This window comes from Falco punctatus (genome assembly GCF_963210335.1).
Source record: "Falco punctatus genome assembly, chromosome: 13".
Taxonomy (NCBI): domain Eukaryota; kingdom Metazoa; phylum Chordata; class Aves; order Falconiformes; family Falconidae; genus Falco; species Falco punctatus.
In genome coordinates this window covers 12,823,038-12,846,352 of record NC_137593.1, presented here as the reverse complement: position 1 = coordinate 12,846,352, position 23,315 = coordinate 12,823,038, and the positions used below count along the sequence as shown (strand labels likewise).

Below are 23,315 nucleotides of genomic sequence, written 5' to 3'. Positions count from 1 at the left end.
CTCTATTTTTGCATGAAAGAGGCTCGTAATCTTGCCCATGACCTTCCTTCAGCCTAGCCTGGCTGACACATGTTGGTGTTACCTTGGGGGGACGTAACAGAGGTGCCCACAGAGGCTTCCCTGCTGAAACTGCTGGAAATGCCATTATTACTAAGTGGATCATAGAGAAACACTTCAGCTGAAAGGAGCATCAGCTACTATACTTTATCCTGAAACCTTCTCATTTACTCTTTTCTGTTGTATAAAAAAATTGAAATTTCGCAGATCTGAAGGAAGAGGAGGAAACGAGGAGAGAAGCTCATATTGCACGCAATGCCATGTTCTAACTTCTTGCTAGTTTATTACTATTACCTTATTTTTGCTTACACCACCACAGATCCTGGCTGCTCAGGCTGTGGAACAGCCCCATTGTGCTGGGTATTCACACAAATTCAAATTGTGAATTTGACAAGCAGAATTCAAAGAAGAGCCCAACTGCATGGGCTTACCATCCTAATACATGCAATAACTGGGTATAGGTAGGAAATAAATAAAAAGAAACAATCAGACAAAACTGGTCTGCAAGGAAAACTGGTCTCAGCACTCTAAATATTCTACTATTGACAAGGAGTAAGTACAGAGTCCAACAAAGGAAAAGGTTAAAGAAGAATTTGAAAGAGGATCTGGAGGAAGTTTGAGGGAAGCTTAATGGGATGCTTCTAAGGAAAGGACAAAGCACAGAAGGGAATGTAAGTGCTTGAAGATTAAACATAGACACCTGCAGAAAGGAAGGATGAGTTGATATGTCACTGGAGAATACTGCAGGAAAAAAGGGTGGGAATAGCTCATCACCAGCTATGCAAGTAAAGACAAGAAGTTTCTGTTTGATATAATGCAGAAACGAAACCAGAGGAGAGATCAAGAGGCAGAAATTATTTGGCCTAAGTTACAAGCTAGAGAGTGATTTCTGCAGCTATATTCTAGTTGAGCATGAACAGGGAGAAACTGTGTTTTTCAAAAAGGATGTTGCAGAGATTCAAGATAACTGGAGCTTGGATGCAGGTTTTATTTGTGAAGATGAACAGGAAAGGCCATAATCTGAGCTGTTACTCAGCAAAAGTCTTAAGATTTGGCCAGAGTCTGGGTGTGATCTGGAGATGAGGAATTAGGTACGGGGTGTCCAGCCTTACCGGGGACGAGTCACTTTTAAATGTCAGATTAAGAATGTAAGGCAATCTGACAAACATCCACCGCTGAAGATGGATAGTGGAATAGGTACATGCCATACTAATGTTTATGGCGTAATATTCCGACAGCAATCACACCGGAGCCAAATACAGAGGTAATGTAACTCCATCCAGTTAGCCTGAGATGCTCCTGTTCGTACATCCAAGGACTGCATTAGGCTTTTTCAGGCTACAGCAAAATTTGTCTGTCGTACCTACTTAGATTCCAAGCCGCTGGGCGCACCAACCATCTCTTGCTATGTGATGTCCAGTGCTTAACAGAGACAATTCAGGCAATAACTAGAGATACTAAGAGTAAAGAAAGCAGAGAGAAAATGTGCAAACCTCTCTACAAAAGGTTTAAATTCATGAATTCAAAGCATGCATGCATTCTACATAGAGAAGCAACAGGGGATACTTTTCTGATAAAAGCATCAAAGTAGGAAGGTTCTGCATTTGCTGAAATGTGGGGGAAAAAGCATACATATCTCAAAAACTTCTACATGATGGAAAAAACTGTTTCTCCCCTAACCGTACTGTGGGGATGGATATACCACAAGGTCATATCCTTGGTGCCTATCAATTACACAATTTCCCTTGATCAACTAAGTGTATTCCCTGGTTCTCACTGCAGCCCTGATTCACTATGCAAGCAAGAACTAAAGAAATTCAGCATACTGCCTTTACAGAAGCATACTAAGAACATTTTTAAAATATGTAAATACATTGAACAAAATATTTCGCTAAAAGTCCCCCTGGCAGCCTCAAGACACCCAGTATTTCCGCTCTGTTATTTTTCTAATCATCTCTGTTTAGAGTTCACCAGCAAATGCATTTTAGAGATTCATGACACATTCTGCTTTTGGATGGCTTTGAATCAGCTGGCAGTAAATGTGGAAAAATCATTATTCCTAATGAAGAAATATTGATGACAAAACAGCATTTCGAGGACAACGTTGACCATAAGTCAACAATGTAACAAGATTTTCCCCTTTCTCCCTCCTCTTTCCTAGTGACTTTTATCCAACAGTTTTCAAGCATTTCCCAAGCACATGGGGTTCTTCAGGGCACCTAAGTCAGGCATGCACAAATTATTCCAATTTAAAGGGATATATGAGCAGAAGTTAATTCATTAGGATGACAGTGTAACAGCAGACCTTAACTGCTAGTGCACCTTAATCGAGTTAAGTCTCAATAGTAGAGACCCTGCAACTCGTAAGCACCCAGCAGGTCCTGGACTCCTTGATTTATCCAAAGGGAGTAAAATAGGAATCTCTGATCCACAAGACAGGGCTTATTCCCTTCCTGGGGAGCATGGGAGGTATGTTTCCCACTGTGATTATGTTAGGGAAAGATGTGTTGGTCATATCTGTCCCTAAGTTATTCCAACACTTTGGCACTCAGGGCACTGCAATAATGGTGCAAAGGGAAACCCAAAGGCAGTTTCTGCATTTGGTAGGAAACCATGGTATTTTTCTCATCTTATCCTTGCCTTCCTTACCTATCCTTTTTTCACTTTTGAACTCGGACTTCTCACTGAATGGGAAGTCCTTGGTAGAGGTTTATTGCGCCAGGATCCAAGCCTGAAGTTTTGCTGTTTGACAGTAGCAGGCTGTATGCATCAGTTGTCTTACACAGCCTTCGGACATGAGACAGATCAATCTTAATTCCCTCTTCTTCAGCAGACGTCAGAAAACACAATCTTTCACAGTAAACAGAGCTTCATGCTGCAACATGTGCCTGTAACACTTCATAAATTAAATCCAAGGCCGTGATTTCATTAGTGTCCTGGTTATTCTGCTTTAACTGCATTGCACTTGTACTCCAGATGTACAGGTCCCTGCAGTGACCTCCTCGTCATTTGTACCGTGCTTGTCCAGCAGTAGCTGCACTCTCGTGTTGTTTGCATCCCTTTCCTCCAACCACAATACAACTTCATATTCTCACTTTACTTGGCTGCAAACCTGACACATTCTCAGTACACCCCGGAGGTCTCATTGCACTCCACACAGCAAATGCACTGCAACTGTGCAGGCTTATGTTGCTAATACTTTACTGTACCTTTTCAAATCCTTCTCCATGCTGCTCATCACAAAGTTACTATCCCAGCCAGTCACTGGCCCTCATGGTGAATCTTTCCAACACCCTGGGAAAGCAGAGGGCTGCTAGCATACCCAACATGCAGGTGAGGAACTTGAGACCCACACAGGTTAAATAACTTTCCAAGGGTCACACAAAGAGTTTGTGATGGAGCCAGGAACAGAAACTGCATCTTCTCAATCCCAGTCTAGTCTCTTTAACCACAAGACCATCTCTGAAAAGGCTTGATGGTGAGACAGGCTTGCAGCACAAAAACTCCATTTCAGAGGGAGCTTCCAGAGCCAGTCCTGCTGGAATCCGCTCCCCAGCAGGAGGAATAAGTTCCCTGTGCAGGCCACATCATCTCTCTCTGGCAGGCTGGCTGAGGCATGTAGCAATTGAGCACAAAGTTTGTGCCTCTGCTACTGTCATCTGTTTAATCAGAGAGGAAGAAATGCCTGGGTTTCCTTCAATATCCACGTGCTGATGGTCCCTGTCCCTTATGCATCTACATTGCCCTCTCCTTAACTCTCTGGGACACAAGAGACAATTCAGCTTGTTTCTGATATAAAGCAGACTATGACAAGTGCTTACCAATGTGGTAGAGATATCTTCCTAAATTATTGCACCCACAGTGCATCACTGGCACAAAATAAAGGTTTGGAGAGGAGCGTTCCTGATTTTTCCACAAAGCTATAAAAATTCAAGTTGAACAGGATCTTGAGAGGTCATGGAAACTACCTTACTGCCTCAAAGACAGGATCAACTCTCTCTACCACATTCCTCACAGATACTTGTTTAACCTGTTCCTAAGATCCTCCAGCAATGGAGATTTAACCAACAACATGGGGAAAAATTTCAGAGTACCTAACCTTATCACTAGCAAGCCTTCCTTTCCTATGCAACCAAAATGTCCCTCACAGTAATCTAAGCCAAAGCCTTTTTATTCTACCCATGATGGACATAAAGAACACATATAGGCTTGGTTTCATCTACACCAGTTGTATGGATCCCAAAGCAACGTTGCCCTCGCCTCACCTCCCCAGGCAAGGCACCTTGCAGTGTAGGCAAATATTGATCTGACCGTGTGTCCAACACACCGAGTCCCCAACTTGCGTGATTTGCAGTGAGTGTCCCAGCCCAGAGGGGGTCAGTGATGCTCTACAATATTTAAGGTCCCAGACACTTTTTTTTGCAGTATGCTGATTTTTTTTGGTTGTTTTTTGTTACATTGTGTCAACTTTTTGGCACATGTCTTACCATGTGCAAAGGGGTTGAAATAGAGCCTCAGTAACATCTGGAGACAAAAGAATGGGGGTGGAAAAAAGTGCGAGAGGAAACATTCCTCTCTTTGCTGATCGATCAAGGAAATGCAAGGGAGAGAGTAAAATGTACTGTATTTCCTTTATAAATGTTTCCTTTAATGTTGATTAAAGTTGCCAGATGACAGAGATGACAGTTGTACGTCCACTGAAGAGCCCCAGCTTGGGAAACAGAGGAGTGAGTTGTTTGTGCAGCTTTGCCAGGCGCTCTCAGCCAGGGCACGGGATACTGTCTCTGGAAGCAACAGCAGTTCTTCCTCCAGCCCCTGCCTCTCCAGCCCCACAAACGGTGCCATGTCCCATGCTGCTTCCTGCGCACTCCTTGCTACCTGCTTCTCCTCACTACTGCTCCCAGCCTGGGCTCAATACTAGTCATGGATATGATAAAGAAGTTTTAAGTGTAGAGCTGGATGGAAAGAAGTAGTTTTTCTTTCTTTTTTTTTTTTTTTTTTTTTTTTACTATAAAGATGTTTGTGTTTGGGGACAAGACTTTCAAAGCTTTGATTTGCACCAAAAACCCCGACCAACAAATGCTTACCTAAGTAAGGAATGCAATCATTTAATTTGTTAAAAAAAAATAAAAATTCAAAAATCCCTACTTTCACAAAAGTCCCCTACCACCCTGTGCTATCTCACCTCTCCTTCAGGGGAAACTGATCACATATAGGAAGTTAAAAATGCAAGAGACATAAACCCCTCCTTTTTTCTCCAAATAAAAATGGGGCAAAAATTGTAAAGGCTGTGAGAAAGTGGGAGTTTTCCATCCTTTCAAAAGCTGAGCAAGCTCTTCTTTTACTTTCATAGGAAAATAAGAGGTTTTAAAACAAAGATGATCCTTCTCCTTGGAACACACCACTAACATCAGAATCTTATTTTTTATTGAGACCTTACCATTACGTGGCATCCAGGGAACAACCTCAGCCGCTCTTCACTAAAACCCCGGTGAAGGTAAGGGTATCAACTAAGTCCTAGTGGGCCAGGCAGGAAACCTCTCTCTGGGCAACTAATCCCAAAGCTGATAATGTGGGGTTTTGCTCCTCCTGGGAAGGGCCTTAGTGAGGGAAACTTGCTGGCAGAGCTGTGGATCAGACAAATTTTGGCAGTTCTGGTAATCCCAACAGCAACAACCACTGAGGCAGGTCCCACTTGTAAAGCCCCATTGCATGATAAACCCTGGACAGTGCAAGTACCAAATATATGACAGCACACACGTTGAGCGACCACGCTTGTGTGAATCTCCTGCAGGGAAAGGAAGGCAGGATAGGAGGCAGAAATCACTCCTCCTACTACTCTCATCAGGGGGCAATGGGCGGCGGGGGGGATTTCCTGGGTGATGCCCTGGCCCACTGGGCTAGCTCCAATGCCGCACCAGATTTCAGGATCCTTTTTTGGAAAGCTACAAAAAAAAAAAATACCTTGCAATTACTGGGAGAGCCAGCGGCAGAAGCCCCAGCCAGTGGCTAGGTGGAGGCAGCTCTCCCTGGCCCGTCTGTGTCCTCTCACAGGTGTCTTTCCGAGCATGCTGTCCCAACCTGCTCACCCACGGACTCAGGAGATTAGACTTGCTGGTAGAGCAGTGGAGGGTAGTTTCAGGGGCTGCTGCACCCAACCTCATACGTGAGAGGTGGTTGCAAAACAGAGCAAGTCTGGAGGCCAGACAAGCTGGTCTCCTCTTCAGATGCTTGGTGTTCTTTGTGCAACGGTTCATGCATCTTCTCCCACCCACTCCTCCAGGTGGGGAGGACCAGTGACCAGCTGCCCACAGGCTCGTGCTGCTGCTCAGTGCAAGTATGCCTTACATGTAGATCAAATTCTCCTTTGCTCTTGCTTTCTTAAGAGCTGAACTGAGGGTGCAGTCAGAAGAGACCAGCTAAGACTCACACTGATATAGATAGCAGCATTTACGTCTAGGTCAAAAAGTTAGTTGTCTTTTATTGTGTTCCCAAAGGACTACAGTTAGGTTTGCCACTTTCAGCATGAAAGCAGTCCTAAGGTGAACAAGCAATGGGTCAAGCCCTGTGGTGTTAGGTGCTGAACAAAACCAGAGCAAACAATGTCCCCTTTCCCAAACACTTCACCTCCAACTGCTTCCATGTTGTGCAAGGGCACTTCAAACCACTTCTGCCCCCCAGCCCAGCCAACCCATTTCACAAGCCTAGGACAGGCGCCATCAGTATGTTCACCAGACTCAAGCCCAGCCAAAAATCACATCCACTGTTGGGCATGAATGACTCTATTCACTCGCCCATAGCCTGGGTGTGCTCCAGCTGGTACTTGGCAGCTTGTCCCTGCCTTGCTGCATCACTGGGAGGGTGGTGGCATGAAGTGATTTTTACCAAACGCTCTGTTCAGCAGAGAAGGTGAAAATGCCTGAGTAATGGTGAAGTTTTGAATCAGAGATGCTTCCTGTGCCAATGGCTCTGGCCTGCCACCCTGGTATGCCTCCCGCATGCCTGCCTGGGGAAAAATGACTGACAAAAAACAAGAAACAGGGAGGGAACCTGTCTTCCCCCTGCCAAAAGTGAAAAAAAAAAAAAAAAAAAAAAGGAAAAGAACACCACCACAAAGGTGGAGAAAGGCTATATCCCAGAAAAAGTACAGTTCTGAACAAATGGCTGCTCTCATAACCCCAACAGCTTTGAGGCCTGGGTTTTTCAAAGGTGTCTGACTGCATTAGAAGATGGCCCACCAAATTTCAACCAACACCTCATTTATTTAAGGTCTTTTGAAAACCATGCCTTTCACAATCCGGCACCGGCCCAAAGCTTCCTTGCTGTTTTGAAACAAGCGCTGTTTGCATGTTGACAGCAGCCCTGCCATAAATCACATCCATCAGGCGCTGGAAACCACCTCACCTGTACGCTGACCATCCACCATCCCTTGCACTGAATTCCATCACTCCAAATTTCTCAGCAGCTGGAATCAACTCCCTCTGTTTTTTTCTCATTAAAGCAACCTACTGGACAGAGGTTTCCTTCTTTGCCCTGAACTCTGGGACTTTTCCAACCAGGTGCAAGGTCCAATATTTGTTTAATCTCTTGGACAAGTAACAGGAGCTCTACAACCTGGGATAGAGAGGCATTCCCATTCTGGAGGGGATATGTAACATTTGTTTCTACTCAGGATGACCACACATCACAACCTTAAAATGTGACATTGGTATTGAGAGCAAAAGTCCTTTTAAAATAACATCTGATGTTGGTGACACCATATTAATTATACTCGTCTAATTATGCATTAATTACAATTCTGCTCATCCTTTGGGTCATGGGACTTGCTCTTACTGGCTGAGGGACATGGAAAGTAATACTGATAACTCTCTAAACTATTTTCAAAACGACGTCCCTGTGGCACATGCTGTGTATCTGGAGTCTGTGATGGAACAGTATGGTATTAAGTGTCCATAGATCATTATTCTCACCTGATTGTCACATTCTCAGAACTTGATGGAAACGGAGACAAAAGTTTTCTTGCTTGACCTCCACTAGAAGTGAATTAGTGTAAAATATGAGATACATATTTATAAAAAATATTATTTTATTTAAAGAAAGTATGTGGAAAACCCATCTGCACAACTGCATGTGTCACTCTCACACATCCTACAGCTTTTGATTCATAATTAGCAAGGTTTAAAAAAATAAGCAGTTAAAAAAAACCTCACATCATAAAGCCAAACTCTTCAGTGTCCCTAACTACTCTGTCTGAGGTGGTGGCTTAGACTCTAGGGCCTGTTGACTTACAGTAAGAGATATGGGAATTTTGTGTTTTGAGCCATATTTATCATGACACAAATTGTCCTGACATTAAACCTGAAGTCCTCCATAAGGAGGCTCTGATGTTATCAGCATCTACAAAGGCACACCCAAAGTATCATTCATCACATTTCTAAGACAGAAGGATCTTTCTACATTGGCTTCCACGCAAAGGGCACCAATCACTGTCTCCTGAATTATTCACACAATTCTTGACCTGAGAATTTTGCGCCAACAGAAACTGAAACCCCAAAAGCTTTCCCTCCTTGTGGCAGGGCTGAACCAATCCAAAAGGACCGATCCGATATCCAGAGGTCATGATGAGTCCTGCCAGTCCAATGTTCTTGAGCGGGCATTAGAAAATGCTATCATCATCAGGGATTGTAAATGTTTGCCAAAAACTCAGTAAGAAATAACCTCTGGAACATCCCGAACCAATGACGGCAACCTCCATATGAAGAAAGTTGGCAAATCATTGTGTTCTGAACTTTCAGGGTGCTCTTTACTGGTTTCCTACATAGATGGGAGTTCACTGTGAAGATAGCAAGTATACTTAATCCTCATTAAGCACTTTGGTATGACAGTAGGGAAAAATGATGGACTTGTTTACATGTGATAACGGAATCATTTGAAACCCACTAGACCTCCAAATTTAGATCTGAGGTACATGTAGAGACACTCATTTCAGTTTATCCCAAGCCTGATTTTAACTGATGTAAATTTAGTCAACTTCAGATACTTTTGAATTTATATGACCAATCCCAGAAAGCCACTGCTAGTTTAAGACAGTTGGTTTCCATTTGAACCTAAAATGATGCAACTTTGTTATGTTAACAGAGTCAGATGCGATGGGTAGATCGGGGAAGCTATTATTCACACCCCAGCATAGGAAACTGTGTGGGAGATTTTTGTCCCAGTGAAAGGCTACAACTTGCAGAAGTGAGCATCCAAAACAGAGAATTACAGCAACATGAGACCCAATGCAAATATTGAGACTTAAAACATTTTGGAGATATCTTTCATTGTTTTGCACTGTTTTAAGCTTCCCCTTTGCAGCCTCTGCAGAGATGAGGACCTGTGAAATACACATATTATGCAGCTCCTGGGAAGTCTCCAGCCCATGTTCTAGACCAGACGACTCCAGAAGCATTTGAGTTAAGCTTTAGATCCATGTCCAAACATTAGAATACCTGCAAAAAGTTTGAATTCCAGTACTGCTTCACAAGAAAGTCAAAGCAACCTCTTCATAACAAAAAAGAGATAGACTGGCATTTTGGAAACCACAGACTAAATTAGACTTAGAAACTTCTGTTCCTGTCTGAGATATTAAGGGTCACCATGGGACACACCTGGCTAATAGGGACACAAAATTAGTAAAACGCTTGCCCAGGGAAAACAATAAGAAGATCTCATTTTATGTTGTTATTTCTGCTGCATATTGTTTTGTTCTCCCTTGTCCCCAGATCACAAGCACGAAGCCACTGCTCACACTGATCTCCCAAAAGTGTAGGTTATATTTAGTCAGCCAGACCTCTAGTCGAGCTGATGTCAGTTTAAACACCTTCTATTCTACACACACCTATTGAGATGTGACACTATGCATCACGATTAGACCCATCATCCTGTAAAATGCTACTTGTTCTTTTGAACAGCTGCAATTTTCATAGGCCAGAACAGGTCTTGTAATCAGACATTTGCTGGATGCGCACCATTCCTACTTGCTGCGGAGCAGCTGTTATTCATAGTCTCAGACTTTGGTCATTTACAAGAGACTCAAGGCCATAGGTCAGCCTTCTTCTCTTCCCTCTTAAATGAAAGAAAGTTGTTCTGTAAAGGGCAATATGCAGTGAGACTGTGTGTGAACACCTTGCAATTGTACAAACCAGAAGGAAACAGAGTCTGAAAGACCTGAAACAACTTAGTTACGGCTCAACTAATGCCCTGCTATAATCAGAGCAAAGAAATAACAGAAAAAACACCAAGATCCCAGGACTGATTGGCTTTCTATCAAGTATTGTTTTTGTTTAGAAGACTAAGCCACACTTTTATCAATGGGCTTTACGAACAAAGTCCTTTACTCATTAACTTAGCATGACAAGGGCTAGTGCAGGGCACAGAGCTGCAACCCCAGAACAGCAATTCCCTCTGCCCTGAGCTTGGGGGTGGCCTCTTTTCAGATGCCTCCTGTCTCTGACCCTCCTGCTGAGGTTCCTGACACTTGTGTTATCTGCGCAGCCTTTCACCAAAGCCCTCCACAACTGCAAGTATGTGTCTCTCTCCTGCATGAGCAAACAGAGCAGTTTCCATTCCTCACTCCACACAGAGACAGCAGTGCAGGAAGAGACTGACCACATAACTGAGACAGCCCTTCTGGCTCTCCTCAGCCACCCTTCTGAAGGAGGGATGCCATAGAGATGGCAAGGCACCAGCTGTGCACATCTGCAGCGCACATGCTCCCCTTTCTTCACCTTCTGAATTATGCCTGTGAAAAAAAAGTGGAAATAATTCTGACCATAAGCAACCTCCCTTTTTCACTCCCCTCCTCTTCCTGCTGCCTTGCCTGGAAATTCAGTGTACATAGAATAGGAGGTTATGGTTGTTTCAGCATCAGTAGTGGCCTAATGAATTACACAAGCATGGTACGCTGAAGCCTGTGCTTTGCCGTCTTATCCTTAGAAGCCGCCCCTGGTTTTAGACATACACAGATAAATGATAGAATATTTAAAAATGCACCACTCAAACTTTCACTATTATTATAGCCACACCCTCCTCAGTCCTGTCCTCCCTCCACACCTTTCTTCCTCCCGTGTTTAGGAAACAGACATCAGATTTGCCAGTGTTGAAGATAATCACACTTCACAAGACCATGTAGGCATCGAAAGCTGTATCAGTTGATGTGAGATGCTGGATGAAGCATGGGAAAGAAGTGAACACCATAAGAATCTAGGGTCCATATAGCATCCTGCATTATATATATATGTGCATATATATACACATCTATCTATATGTATTTTAGGATTCTGGCTAATTTCAACCATGGGACAGAAATGAGAAGCAGCTGCCCAGCTCGTGGAGATGACACCAAGAACACATGACCGGAATTAGCTCTGCACTGGCAGTTATGACTGCTAGGACTTTCCTGTCCAGAAGAGCTGACAGCACATGACAGTCTCTGCACAGCATAAATGACCCACATTAGAGTCCCTTCCAAATGAATGTCCTCCTCCAGGAAAGCTCAGCCAAACACAACTCATTAGCTCATGTGATCACAAACAATCCCTGCATTAAGAAAAGGTGGAAAGTCAGTATTGTTGTGTCCCAGCCATTCATCAACACAAGAGAAAAGTTAAGGTAAAAGACTTCAAGATTTCTGCAGGTTTTTTGGAAGCCAGCAGCTTTACTTGCCTTTCAGGGCAAGCAGATAATGAGGAAATAGTGGCATTTTAAAATCTGGGGTTTTTTTCAGAGTGTAATTTTAAATGACAACAAAACCAAGCAAAACCCCCACAAAACTTTCCCTACTTCCAACCCGCCCTCACACAAAACGCTGCACATCATCTGCCCGGTCTGCCCCTGACAGCACAGGCAGAATCAGAACACAGTAGATAGTAAGTTATTAACCTCTCAAGATATTGTCTGGAATCAGAATTTGTTGCGGAAATTGTATATTAAAGTTGAACACTGCTGCTAACTGAATATGGCCTGATTCACAGTTTAAACAAATAGCGTAGCATGGCTGGGACAGTAATTTGGAAGGATCTGTGAGAGAAAATAATTCACATCTGAAGTCCACCTGCCTGTCTTTAGTTGTGGATAGTAGCTTTGGAACACGGCTGTACCCACACCTCTAAATTCTCTACAAAGGTGTCTGTCATTGCCAGGTTGTTTTACTGAATGACTGTGCTCAATGTGTAGATTAATTTTGTCAACTACTAAAGCCCACACACGTATCGTGGTGTCCCCTTCTGCCCCTGGTGCTGTGAACATAGTTTTTCAGGGGTTAAGCTCTCCCTCTTAGCTCACACTATGAGAGGTAACTATTTCTACATCTCTGTGTATGCCTTGGCAGACACACAAGAAAAAAAATAGAAAAAAAATGCAAATAAGCAAGTTCATAAATGAAAGCAGGTAATGAGGTATCAGATGTGGTCTCCCGTCTCCAGTTTGCACCCACAGTGGTCCTATTGCTATTGAAGTTTTCCATTTCCCTCAATGGGGCTGGTTCAGGCAGGGCCACGGGACAGGCACAGCACTTTGTCACTCTCTGCTAATCAGCTGACAAAATCTGTGCTGGCACAGGCCAGGCAGGTGACATCTTAACAGCAAGTTTCACAAGCTGAAACAGGTTTACTCTTAGCTGCTGGTAGCATCCCAAATGTCTGCCAGGGCTGGCTTCTCGTGATCTGCCTGCCAGTTTGGGATGACAGCCTCCTGACTTTTGAGCACTGGTTGTGACCTTGGATTGTAGCGAAAGACGTGAAGACTGTGTTCATGTCCAAGATGAGATGATGAACAGTGAGGTGCATTTGCAGACGTGAAAACAGTGCAGCTCACTAAAAGCAGAAAGAAAGTTTGGCTACTTTGGATTCTTTTCAGTCTTTTAATCCTCCCCTACCTCTTTGCACCACCAAGAAACACTCTGTATTGATTACGCTGACATTGACAGCAGAGCTGGAATTTTTTTTTTATTTTTGCACATCTCAGTTGAGAAAGTGGGTTATGATTCATCTCACACAATCTGAGTCAAAGCAATTCCTTAAAAAAAAAATAAAGAAAAGAAAAAACCAAACAGTTTTGATGCGTTTCCATCAAAAGAGAGCAGGCTGGAGGAGAACACTCCGCAAATGAGACAGCCTCATTTAATTCTTTTTTTACCACATTTCACTCTCAGATAAAATCTGGCCCTTCCCCCCAGCTAAACTTCAAACGATGCTCAAAATACCCCCAAAAGTTACTGGCAAGAGAGAAACGCCGTATCAAAAAAAAAAAAACCAGCATGAGGCAAATGCCACCAGAAGAAGAAATAACAAACGTTGCACCATGCCCCCCCCCTGCCCTGTGGAACAGTGATTGCTAGACTGAAAAGTAACAGATTACTATGGTGACTTATTAATCTTCCTAATAGCCTTGAACTATCTAAATGCTGAAGTGTGGCAGTATTAATGGGTACATTATATTAACAGGAGTTAAAATTACCAAGTGTGATCGCGGAGTGCTTTCCCCCCCGCTTTCTTATTTTCACAGCCATGTTATTAACCCTGGAAAATAGGGCTTGTAATCTAAATGCTGGGAAAAGCCTTCAGACTGGTTGTGATTTCTCATCAGACAAGGCTCACGAGTCCATTTTGTTGAGTTTCACATAAAATAAGGAGTGTGGCCACAGCTGTGCGTAAGGCACGGGACTTGAAGGAACTCTAGGCTCAATTCCCATTTTGCTACTCATTCTCTGCATGACTCTGGGTGAGTCATCTCAATTTTGCCAGTCAGCCCCTCTTTTGTAAATTAAGGACAATAATAATTTCCTGGTCCTTGCCATATTTTCAGTTTGGGAGCTCTGAGGGATGCATACTGGTTCCTACTTCATGTTTAATTTGCACATAGTGCAGCAAGACCACAGTCTTGCTAGCAGGCCTTAGATGTTACAGCAGTACAAATAAGCCATAATATAACACGGAAGCAACTCCCAATTTAGAACTTGTTGCTCAAACAATAGGTGAGCTGTTTTCAGTTTTAAAAAGCAAAAAAAGAGTTCATGTATGCCAAGTCATGTGCATAACTAACTCAAAACAAAGAGAAATTAAACTGTTTTCATGTTACTGGGACAAAGATTTGTCCAGGACTGCACAGCTGGAAGTGTGGTTTCTAACTCCACCTCCAAAACTGCTTGCCTGCATCTCTCTCCACAAATTAGCCATAAGTTATGATCCAAAAAAACAATGTCTTGAGGCTTAAAACATTCCAAAGCTCTATATGAAATAAAAATAATTTCTGTAAAACTACAATTCAGAAAAACATTCTCACTCATTCATAGACATACATACATGCACCCCCTCTTAAAATACCTGTGCGTGAGAAATTAGTGCTTATGAAATCCTGGATGGAAACTCCTGATTTCACTTGTCTCCATAAAATAGATCTAACAGGAGGGAGGAAGAACAAAACTTCTCCATCCCGTCTGCCCCGACACTGTCTTCAGCTCCTGGCCTCCTTCAGGAGATTCCCAGCCAGGGGTCCTACAGGTACCACAATTTATGGTTTTTAGTGAGGTGATGACGTACCCACAGAGAACCCCCCTGAGACCAGCCAACTCATTTCATGTGGGACAGGAAACAGCCATAAGGTAGGTCACACTTTCGCTTCTTAATGACCTGAGTTAGCTACGGACTAATGACCTGCAGCCAAGGATCTGATGGCTCATTATCATTTCTTCAGCCATTTCAGTCCATAGAAAGTTTACTTTGGGAATGTAAGTTTATTATGAATAACATGGATTCTCTTTGAATTGCTTCTCAAACAAACGTAGAAGGATTTACTTTGTTTTCATGCAGGTCCATTAATTTGGGGGGGGTTGGCTAGTAGCTTCACCATTGTTCAAAGTCTTTTCAGAAAGAGATTGAGCTTTGTTACCGACTTGTACAGTTCCTAGCAGACTAAGGGCCCTATCACAACATAATAAACATCTACCACCCTCATGGATTAATTTTTTCCCATGGATATAGTAATTTTAAACATGCTGAAGAATCCTGCAGAATACAGCTGTACTTTAGAAAGACACATCTCTGGTATTTCATTACCACATTTCACTCCTCTTCGAAGACAGCAGGAAATTGTCAGCTTTCATTTACTGACTGTTGGGACAAACCTAATCCACTCATGGCCCGAAACCCACCTTTCTTTCACAGCACACAGCTGATCATGGAAATCCCTTTGCTAAAACGCTTCCTTGGTATTCTGCACTTATTCTCCATTAAATGACTTCTGCACCAAATCAGTTCTGTTTAAAAGTAAAAATATATCTAGGTTGACTGCTAGCAATTCAAGCTAAATCAGGGACTTAAAACCACCACGGAAGTCATGCTGCTTGCTACCTGTTCCAGCTGGCATTTTATCACCTGCAGTAACAAAGGGTAATTTTGGTTTTGATGCAAGATTTAGATTACATCTGTGAAGCAGCACTGGTCTCTGAAGAGATTGTGGCTCAGAAACACTCATGATGCAAAGTCTCATCCACTCTTATGTGCATAAGAAGAGGAAAAAGGGAACGTGAGTCTTCTGCCTCCTGGCACATGTGGGCACCAGGTGCTCAGGGCTTACAGAGTGCAACGTTCCTGCATTCCTGACTGCTACATCTGCTTGATCTTCATTAAGAGATGTGCACTCAAGAAGACCAAGATCCCTGGCTTAAAAAGATCTAGGTGCTTATCTTCACAAAGCATTTTCCCCACAATTACTGCAGAGCAGGATGTAGATCACATCAACAGCAGGAAGAATCAAACTTCTCCATCTATTTACACAATCTTTCAAATGGTGAAAAGCAACTTAAACAAGCTCACAGCCTCTGCGCCCCTGTTTTTTCTTGCCTTTCTCATGGCTGGATGCAATTGCATGTAGACATTTTATATTTTACTCTCCAACCACTCACTGGCCTCCTCCTTTTCCTACTTTGGAACTGTGGGCCAAAATTCACCCTATAAGTTGCATTGAGACTATCCTTATCAATTTGCTCTCCAAACTCTACCCGCACTTGCTGTGCAAGGATGCCGGCAGGCACAGGACTCCCTGAAAGCAAGCTAGACAGGGGTGGCAAGCATTGGCAGAAGTGAGACTCAAGAAACAGGCTCTGAAAGCCATTTACCAGGGTAATTAAAGCCCCTGGGGAGCAGGGGGAGGGTGACTCCCCTTGCGGCAGGCCACAAGAGGGCAGCTGGATGTTAATGGTACCATACTATGACCTCCCTGAACGATGGCTGCTCCCAGCCTTTGTAGCCTGTGTGTAAATGCTGGGATATGGCTTGAACATAAAAAATAGTAACTTGAACTACAATGGAGAAAAGGGTCCCCATTATATGCCTGTTCCTCCTGCTTTTGTGAGCCATTACATAACAGAAAATGACCGTCGGCTCGTCAGTCGTTAAACATCTAAGCCATTATTTTCTGACCCAGATGATGTTCAGATGAGGACGTATGCTATTTTGCACCAAAACCCCCATTTTTAAACAAAAGGCACGATGATACAGCGTGCATGGCAAAATGGTGATGTAATTACACTCTTGGAATAGTAATATGCACCTTTTAATGAGACTTAGGAATACAGACAAGATATGACAACTTTCATTTTCTTTTTCTGGCGGTAATTCAGATGAAACTAAGGGGCTAGCTGAGCCTCTTAGAGGCTATGGAAATGCCTGACAACGACTGAAATGCAATGCAAAACACGTTCAGTTTAGAAACACTTGAACTGTTCAGTGCACAGAGCCGTGTCAAAGGAAACAGACACCATGAACTGAAGGATGCCATACCTGGACAACCTGTTGTGCCTCCCCATCTGAAGCTTCTATGACTCTACCACACCCTCTCCCATATTTTACTTGGACTGCTAACTGCTAACCCATGTCCTGCCTGTAAAGAAGTAAAATCAGCTAATACCTTTGACACTGTTTGGACACAAGGTCTCTGGTTCTAGTGAAGGATTTTTAGGTTATCAATGTTAACCTACTGGAGATGCAAATCCAGGGAGTGGAAAGGTTGACACAGCCTTGACAGAGTCAAAATTGGTGCCACTTACTGTTCTCTAGTTTTAACTGTGACACAGCATCTCAAAGAACCATTGGAGATGAAAGATTCTCCAGAGGACACTCATACAACTGCTGCTGTTAATCAGCTCCTGCCTGAAGGGCTGTACAGATTAAGTGCCCTGCAAATAGGGTGAAAGGGGAAAAAAGGAAGTTTGAAAAGGTAAAATTGATCTGCCACAGGTCTCACAGGAGGTCAGGGTGAGAAGCAGAAAAGGAAGTCAAGCATCCTGCTCGTTGGCCTTGCTCCTCAGCCTGTCTCTGCACCACCTCTCCCACTGTCCAAGTCCAGGCATACAGTGAACACACATAAGATAACTACATTTCCTGAATTATCAGCTTTGAGACAAATCAACATCCCATTATTGCACAAACGGAGTCTTTTCAGCAGGACCATCTTAGTATCTGTCTTCTCCCCATATGCATCCCTACAGCACACTGGAACTACAAAAGGAGACTTCTACATTATCATATAGATAATGTTCCTTTGGTAGCTCTGAGTGCTTGTGGTAAAACACCAGCAAAAGTTTCTTCCCACCAGTCAGGGAAACTCCTCTGCTGTGGGGAGTGATTCAGCTGGGACATAGTCCAGAAGGCAACAGGAGATGAGGGGCCCTGGTGGCACATTTCCAGTCTTAATCAGCACTGTCTGCATGGTGATAGAGACTGATAAGCTGCCAGAAGTAATTTCTTTCTATGAGACTTGAAACAGTGGTCCAGAACAGTTGTGATCTTTGTGTGTGTGTATTTTTTTTTTTTAAATGCAAAATCAAGGGCTTCAATTTCCCATGGTGGCCAACAAACAATTTTGATAGTTTCATCCTAATCTCCTGTAAATATCCATTTCTCCTCCCCCAACCTTACCCAATTTCCACTCCACAAATTTTTAATCTTTTTTTTTTTTTTTTTTCAACAAATCAGACATCCCTATCTGCAATAGCACATTTATCAACGGGGAAGACTCTGACAGAGAGAAGCCATCCCTACTGCATAGCGCCTAACACATTTGGGAATCATTTCTAATAAAAAAGGGGATTTGATTAAAGACAGCTAACTACCACAGATCAGCAACTGAATCAGCAGTAGGGAAGGAAGAGTGGCTTAGACTTAAGAGACTTCAATTTGCTGATCTGCCAAGGACTTCCCAAGAGAAGCTGCTCCATAACCTATAGGAGGGTAGAAGGGGACATACACCAAACATTGAGTTGCTTGGTATGGGCAGTGTGGCCTTTCAACAATGTCCAGCATGCATGTATAACTACTAAGAATTCACAGTGTTTTTTCAATTATTATGCTTAGCAATGATACTTCCATGCTTAAGCGCTGCCTTGCCAATGGCAGTTAGAGGATTTCCCAGTGACTAGATTGTGCCGCTGTGGTAAGTCTAGGTGACAAACAGCTGCAAACTGTGATATTGCCACTCCAAAGTGTGTCTCCAACATGCTGCTTCTGGCTTTCACCCTGTGCCCAGGCTCCCCGGGAACGCAGCATGAACCATGCCGTGCTGCCAGCTGTGTGTGCTTGCATGAGCAATCACTGGCTACTACAGTTCCCCCAACTCTGAAACCACCTTCAGTAATTTCCGCTCAGGGAAGCTGAAGAGAGGTGCAGCAAGCACAGACCTGATGGAAGTGCTGGCTGTCCTGCTCCTGAACTCAGCTCAGTACCAGCCGGCTGTTCCAGGGCAAAGAGACAACCTCAGTGCACTGCTCCTACTCCTGTTCTCTGCCCCGGAGCCTCCACTCTACCCATGCTGACTCCAGAATCAAGATGGTTTGATTGAAAACCAGAGATGCAGCAAGTGAAACGGCAGAAGGTTGGTTACAGAAAAGATCCCAGAGTGCTCAAGGGCCAAGTAAAATGACCTTTCTCCAGCCTGACAGTTCAAATGTAATTATTCCAACAAATTATTTTCATGACTTAATATAACGCCTTGCAGCTTTCTAGCAAGGTTAATTAGATTCCTCAATTCAAAACCTATCTGCTTTTAACCAACTTTTAATACGCTGAAATCCAGTTTTCTAAATTCAAACTAATAAAAGTGATTAGCTGACAGCTATCTGGTATGCTACAATTACCATGGCATTTAGACCTCAGGCAGAAGATATTTAATGCAAATCAGAGTCAATGTCTCTGCCCATTTGTCCTTTTTCTGATTATTTGATCAATGTGCCATATGAATCTTGTACAATCCACACTACTGTGCTAAACAAATAAAGCACAAAGACAGAGGTATTGGTTGAGACAGTTAACCAAAGTTGAAAGACTCTTTTTTTCCTCCCACACTTAATTTGTTCTTTCTACATGAGCATAAAGTTACCAAAAGGCACTGGCTGACAGCTCATAGATGGGTATTTAGCTCTGACATAGCCAGAATTAGTACAAAACTCCCGGCCTGCACTGCCGTATTAAAAAGCCTCATCGACTGCGACTCCAGAGACCATCTTTCCCTGGAAGTAGCTCAGGCTTGAACAAACCTAGGAGGATGAGGGGATGAGGGCAGCCCACCTCTTTCATTTTATCCAACCATAAAAAAGCAGTCGTGCTCCAGAACTGCTGGTTTTGGTTTACGTTTTTCTTGGTAGGTATGTAATTAGTTGTGGCCATGTCTCCCAAACGGCTGCACGGGGCACAGCATGCTTAGAGAGCTGAGGAGGAGTTCAGCCCAACACACCCCATTCTGCACATCAAGAATGCCAAGGCTGGACACCGCTTCAGAGATTATCTTCAGTGGCGTATACTCAGTGCAATTAGGAGATCAATCAGGTGCAGCTTGTAATTAAACATCACCTGCCTGAGGTAGGACTAGGGTTGTTGTTTGGTTTTCATCTTCCAGCTTGCATCATGCGTGACTATTCCATCTTTGATCATGCTACCACTTACATAAACAACACTGGCAACATTTCTGAATTCTCTGGAGCCTCCTTTCCATTTTCCTGTCTCCTGCTAAATTAAGACATTGCTCTGACCTCCCATCTGATAGCCAAATTGATGACCTGACATTGATAGACTTTGTGTTCCAGCTCTTTTGAACTATGCATCCCTTTTGGATGAAAAAACTTAGAGGAACCACATTCTCAGAGCAGAGCCATCTTAGTGATACAGTATTAGTCTGCAAAACCCGAGAATTTCAGCTTCCTAAATACAAGTGCTAAACAAAACTAAAGCTCCACTTCAGGAAGCAATTTCTGAGCCGTGAGGAAAATTAATCACTAGAACAGCTTATCAGGGTAGGTGGTTGACTCACCATTGCTTGAAGTCTTTAAGATAAGATTAGATTTCTTTTTTTCTAAAGTCATGATTCAGTCAAGTTTCTGGGAGAAACTGAGTGTAGGATATTAGACAGTGTAAGGGTAAAGTCCCTTCTGACCTTGCAGCCTGTGAATATCTAAGCTCTCTGTTCACCTGCTTAGCTTCTTGGGCTATGAGGAGAACTGGGTGGGCTTTGATCCATCAACCAGCTCCTGCCACTCACAGCTCTGCACTAAGAAAATAACTGTAATCAAATCTCATGCTTCAGGGTTTCAGCCACTTGTCTGAAGGGAGTGGGAAAAAAGTTTCTTTCTTGCTTGCCCATGCTAATGGCTAAATACATGTCATGTTTGTTTGGGTGTTGCTTTGCTTTTAAAACATCAGAAGTGAACAGAAATGGATATGGGCACAGATGAAGTCAAACAGAAGCAGAGAAAATGCTCTCTGGTTATCCTCTCTCTAGTTACTCATCCTTGCTCACACCTCAGATCTGTGCTAGTCATCAACTCTGATGACTATCGACGTTTATAGAGAAGACATTTCAGCTGTGAGGGTGGAGACATAGAAGGTACTGATGGAGAATAGGGACTTCTATCAAACCCATCTACAAGGGCGATGTTTGTTTGATGGGAACATCTTGACCTTCTCATGTAATCAGATACATATCACTGCAAGATTGTTGTTTATTAGTGAAACCTTGGTCCCACCTGCTTTCTGATTGCACAAACCCACAGAAGTTTCTTTAAGCCAGGCATCTTTTGGTCCAAGCAAAAGCTATTGCAAATAGACCTAGGGGGCAATCTAAGTGAAGTTTTAAAGAAATTATGAAATAAAGTAAGATAAAGAACACAAAATGAATGGCCTAGCCCAGTCTTTAACTCTACAAACTACAGCAGTTTGTTACCCAACACCACAATCACTCAAGCCTGTAAGAAACTAAACATACAGACATGATGCATCAAATGTACCCAAGCCTCTTGACTAATGCAGAGTGCAGAGGCCATACCTCCTGTGTTTTATATAAAGGCAAGATATATATTCTACACCTACAGATGCCTGAGATAATTCCATTCTATACCGCTTAAAAAGGAAATTAGCTGCTTATCTTTTCCAGGCAACAAAGATGACATGGTTATGAGCCAATCAGTTCAGGTTTGTCTTCCCTGTACTTGCTGGACCCAGTCCTGTGCTAACAGGTCTCCATGTCAAACCAACTTGATTAACTCAAAATACATTTCCCTTTAATCTATGCCAGCATGCAGACAACGGAAATCCATGCCTTGGGAGCAGAACACGTTTACACTGCCAGATTTTTTGCAGCTGCAATGAGAAGGGATGGGGCAGGTGGGCAAGACAGCACACTACACCCGAATTCAGCCTTGTAGCCTAGAAGCTGGGTATGGATGGTGTGAAAATGAACCAGACGCTGAAGAATTCAACTTTATAACCAGAAAGACTACAAACATACAGCAAGTGAGCATGTGATTTATGCTGAAATTACAGAGGAATTCCTATGGATAATTACACTTCCAGCCCAAGCACGGAAAGCAAATCCATCAATACAAATGTCACTACATTAACAGCTCAGCTGTCAGGCCTCCCCATTACCAAACTTGGTAAATTCAGAAAGGGGCTACAGACACTGTGATGTAGCACTGCTCACCAAAGTAGTCATCAGAGGGAGGATTCTCCATGTCATACAGCATTTTCTTGGTCAGATGTTCCAACTCATCCTCAGGCCTGAAGGCAGGAGTGCTTGATGCAGGTCCAGAGCTTGGATATCCACTCTGAAAGAAAAAGGACAAAGTTTGTGATGTGATATAAAAGCATTCGCCCACAGTTAAGAGGGTCTATTGGCTGTTCAGCATTGAACTTCTGTCTTTGTCTTTTTTTGTCTTCTTTTTTCAAAACCCAGGAGATTCTCACAAGTAAACATCTCATTTAATGTAATGAAAATGGACTCCTAAAAACTTCCCATAAAGTGCTATATATCGCCCTAGAACGAGAAGTATTCTGTGCCTCATAATTATGTGTCTACTGGGTAGTACATAATAATAAATAAAGGAGAAAATTATTCCAAGGATAACTTGATACAAACATTTTCCAACACTGAAAAAGGCTTTGGAAGCATTTCAGTTTGGATTTGGCAAAAGCTTCCATCACTTAACAACACAATATAAAAGTTGCTAGAACAATCATTGCTACAGTGGTAGAGTATATGGACAAAGACAGATAATCCCGAGCTGATAGTTATGTTGTCTTCTTGTTTGTTTTGACACAAATCCTGCTGTTAACATTAGGAAGAGCAGGAGCGAGTCCACAGATTTTTAGCACTACAGATACAAAGGCTTTAATATGTGCTGAGAAACTGAGACCTCTTGGCCTTCATATGTTAACAGCTGGCATGCAGTATTTGCAGCCTGTCTCAGTGTGTCTTCTCTCTGGAAAATGGCAGAAGTATGGGCATATTTGCATATTTTGAGAAGCACAGAAATAGTCTCATGCCTAGAAGTTTCTTGGAAGAAGCTAAGTTTGGTGTCCATAATGAGAAACTCGGTCATTTGAGGATTAAAAAATGCTGAGACCAGCTTTCCTTGCATGCACTGCTTTCTTGAAAGACTTGCATGTGAAAACTAACTTATTTATGAAATGCAGCATTTCAGTAAAGCAAGTGATTTCATTGATTAACTGCTGTCTTCATCAAGGACTGGACCTTAGCCATGAAACTTATAAGCCTTAGTCTACCAAGGAAGCATTTTTCCATGCTCCATACCTACTTAAAATGGGAAGAAAATGTAAAACCACTGGAGAAACAATACACTAGCTGCTTCTATGAGGCTTAGAGAGACTATATCTGACATGATGAATCTTTATTGAGCCCGTCATGTTCAACAGAGAACAGCAGCTTTAAAG

The 23,315-nt window shown here is 42.9% G+C and overlaps 1 protein-coding gene across 17 annotated transcripts in view; it reads right to left on the bottom strand.

The window, feature by feature from the left end:
- The window catches only part of LPP (LIM domain containing preferred translocation partner in lipoma), a 371,893-nt gene that overhangs the window by 51,792 nt on the left and 296,786 nt on the right, over nt 1-23,315 (bottom strand). For all 17 annotated transcript variants that reach the window (XM_080409296.1, XM_080409294.1, XM_080409284.1 and 14 more), the window contains one exon: nt 22,066-22,189. In XM_080409296.1, the coding sequence (XP_080265422.1) occupies nt 22,066-22,189 (124 nt within the window). The remainder of the gene's footprint in view (nt 1-22,065; nt 22,190-23,315) is intronic.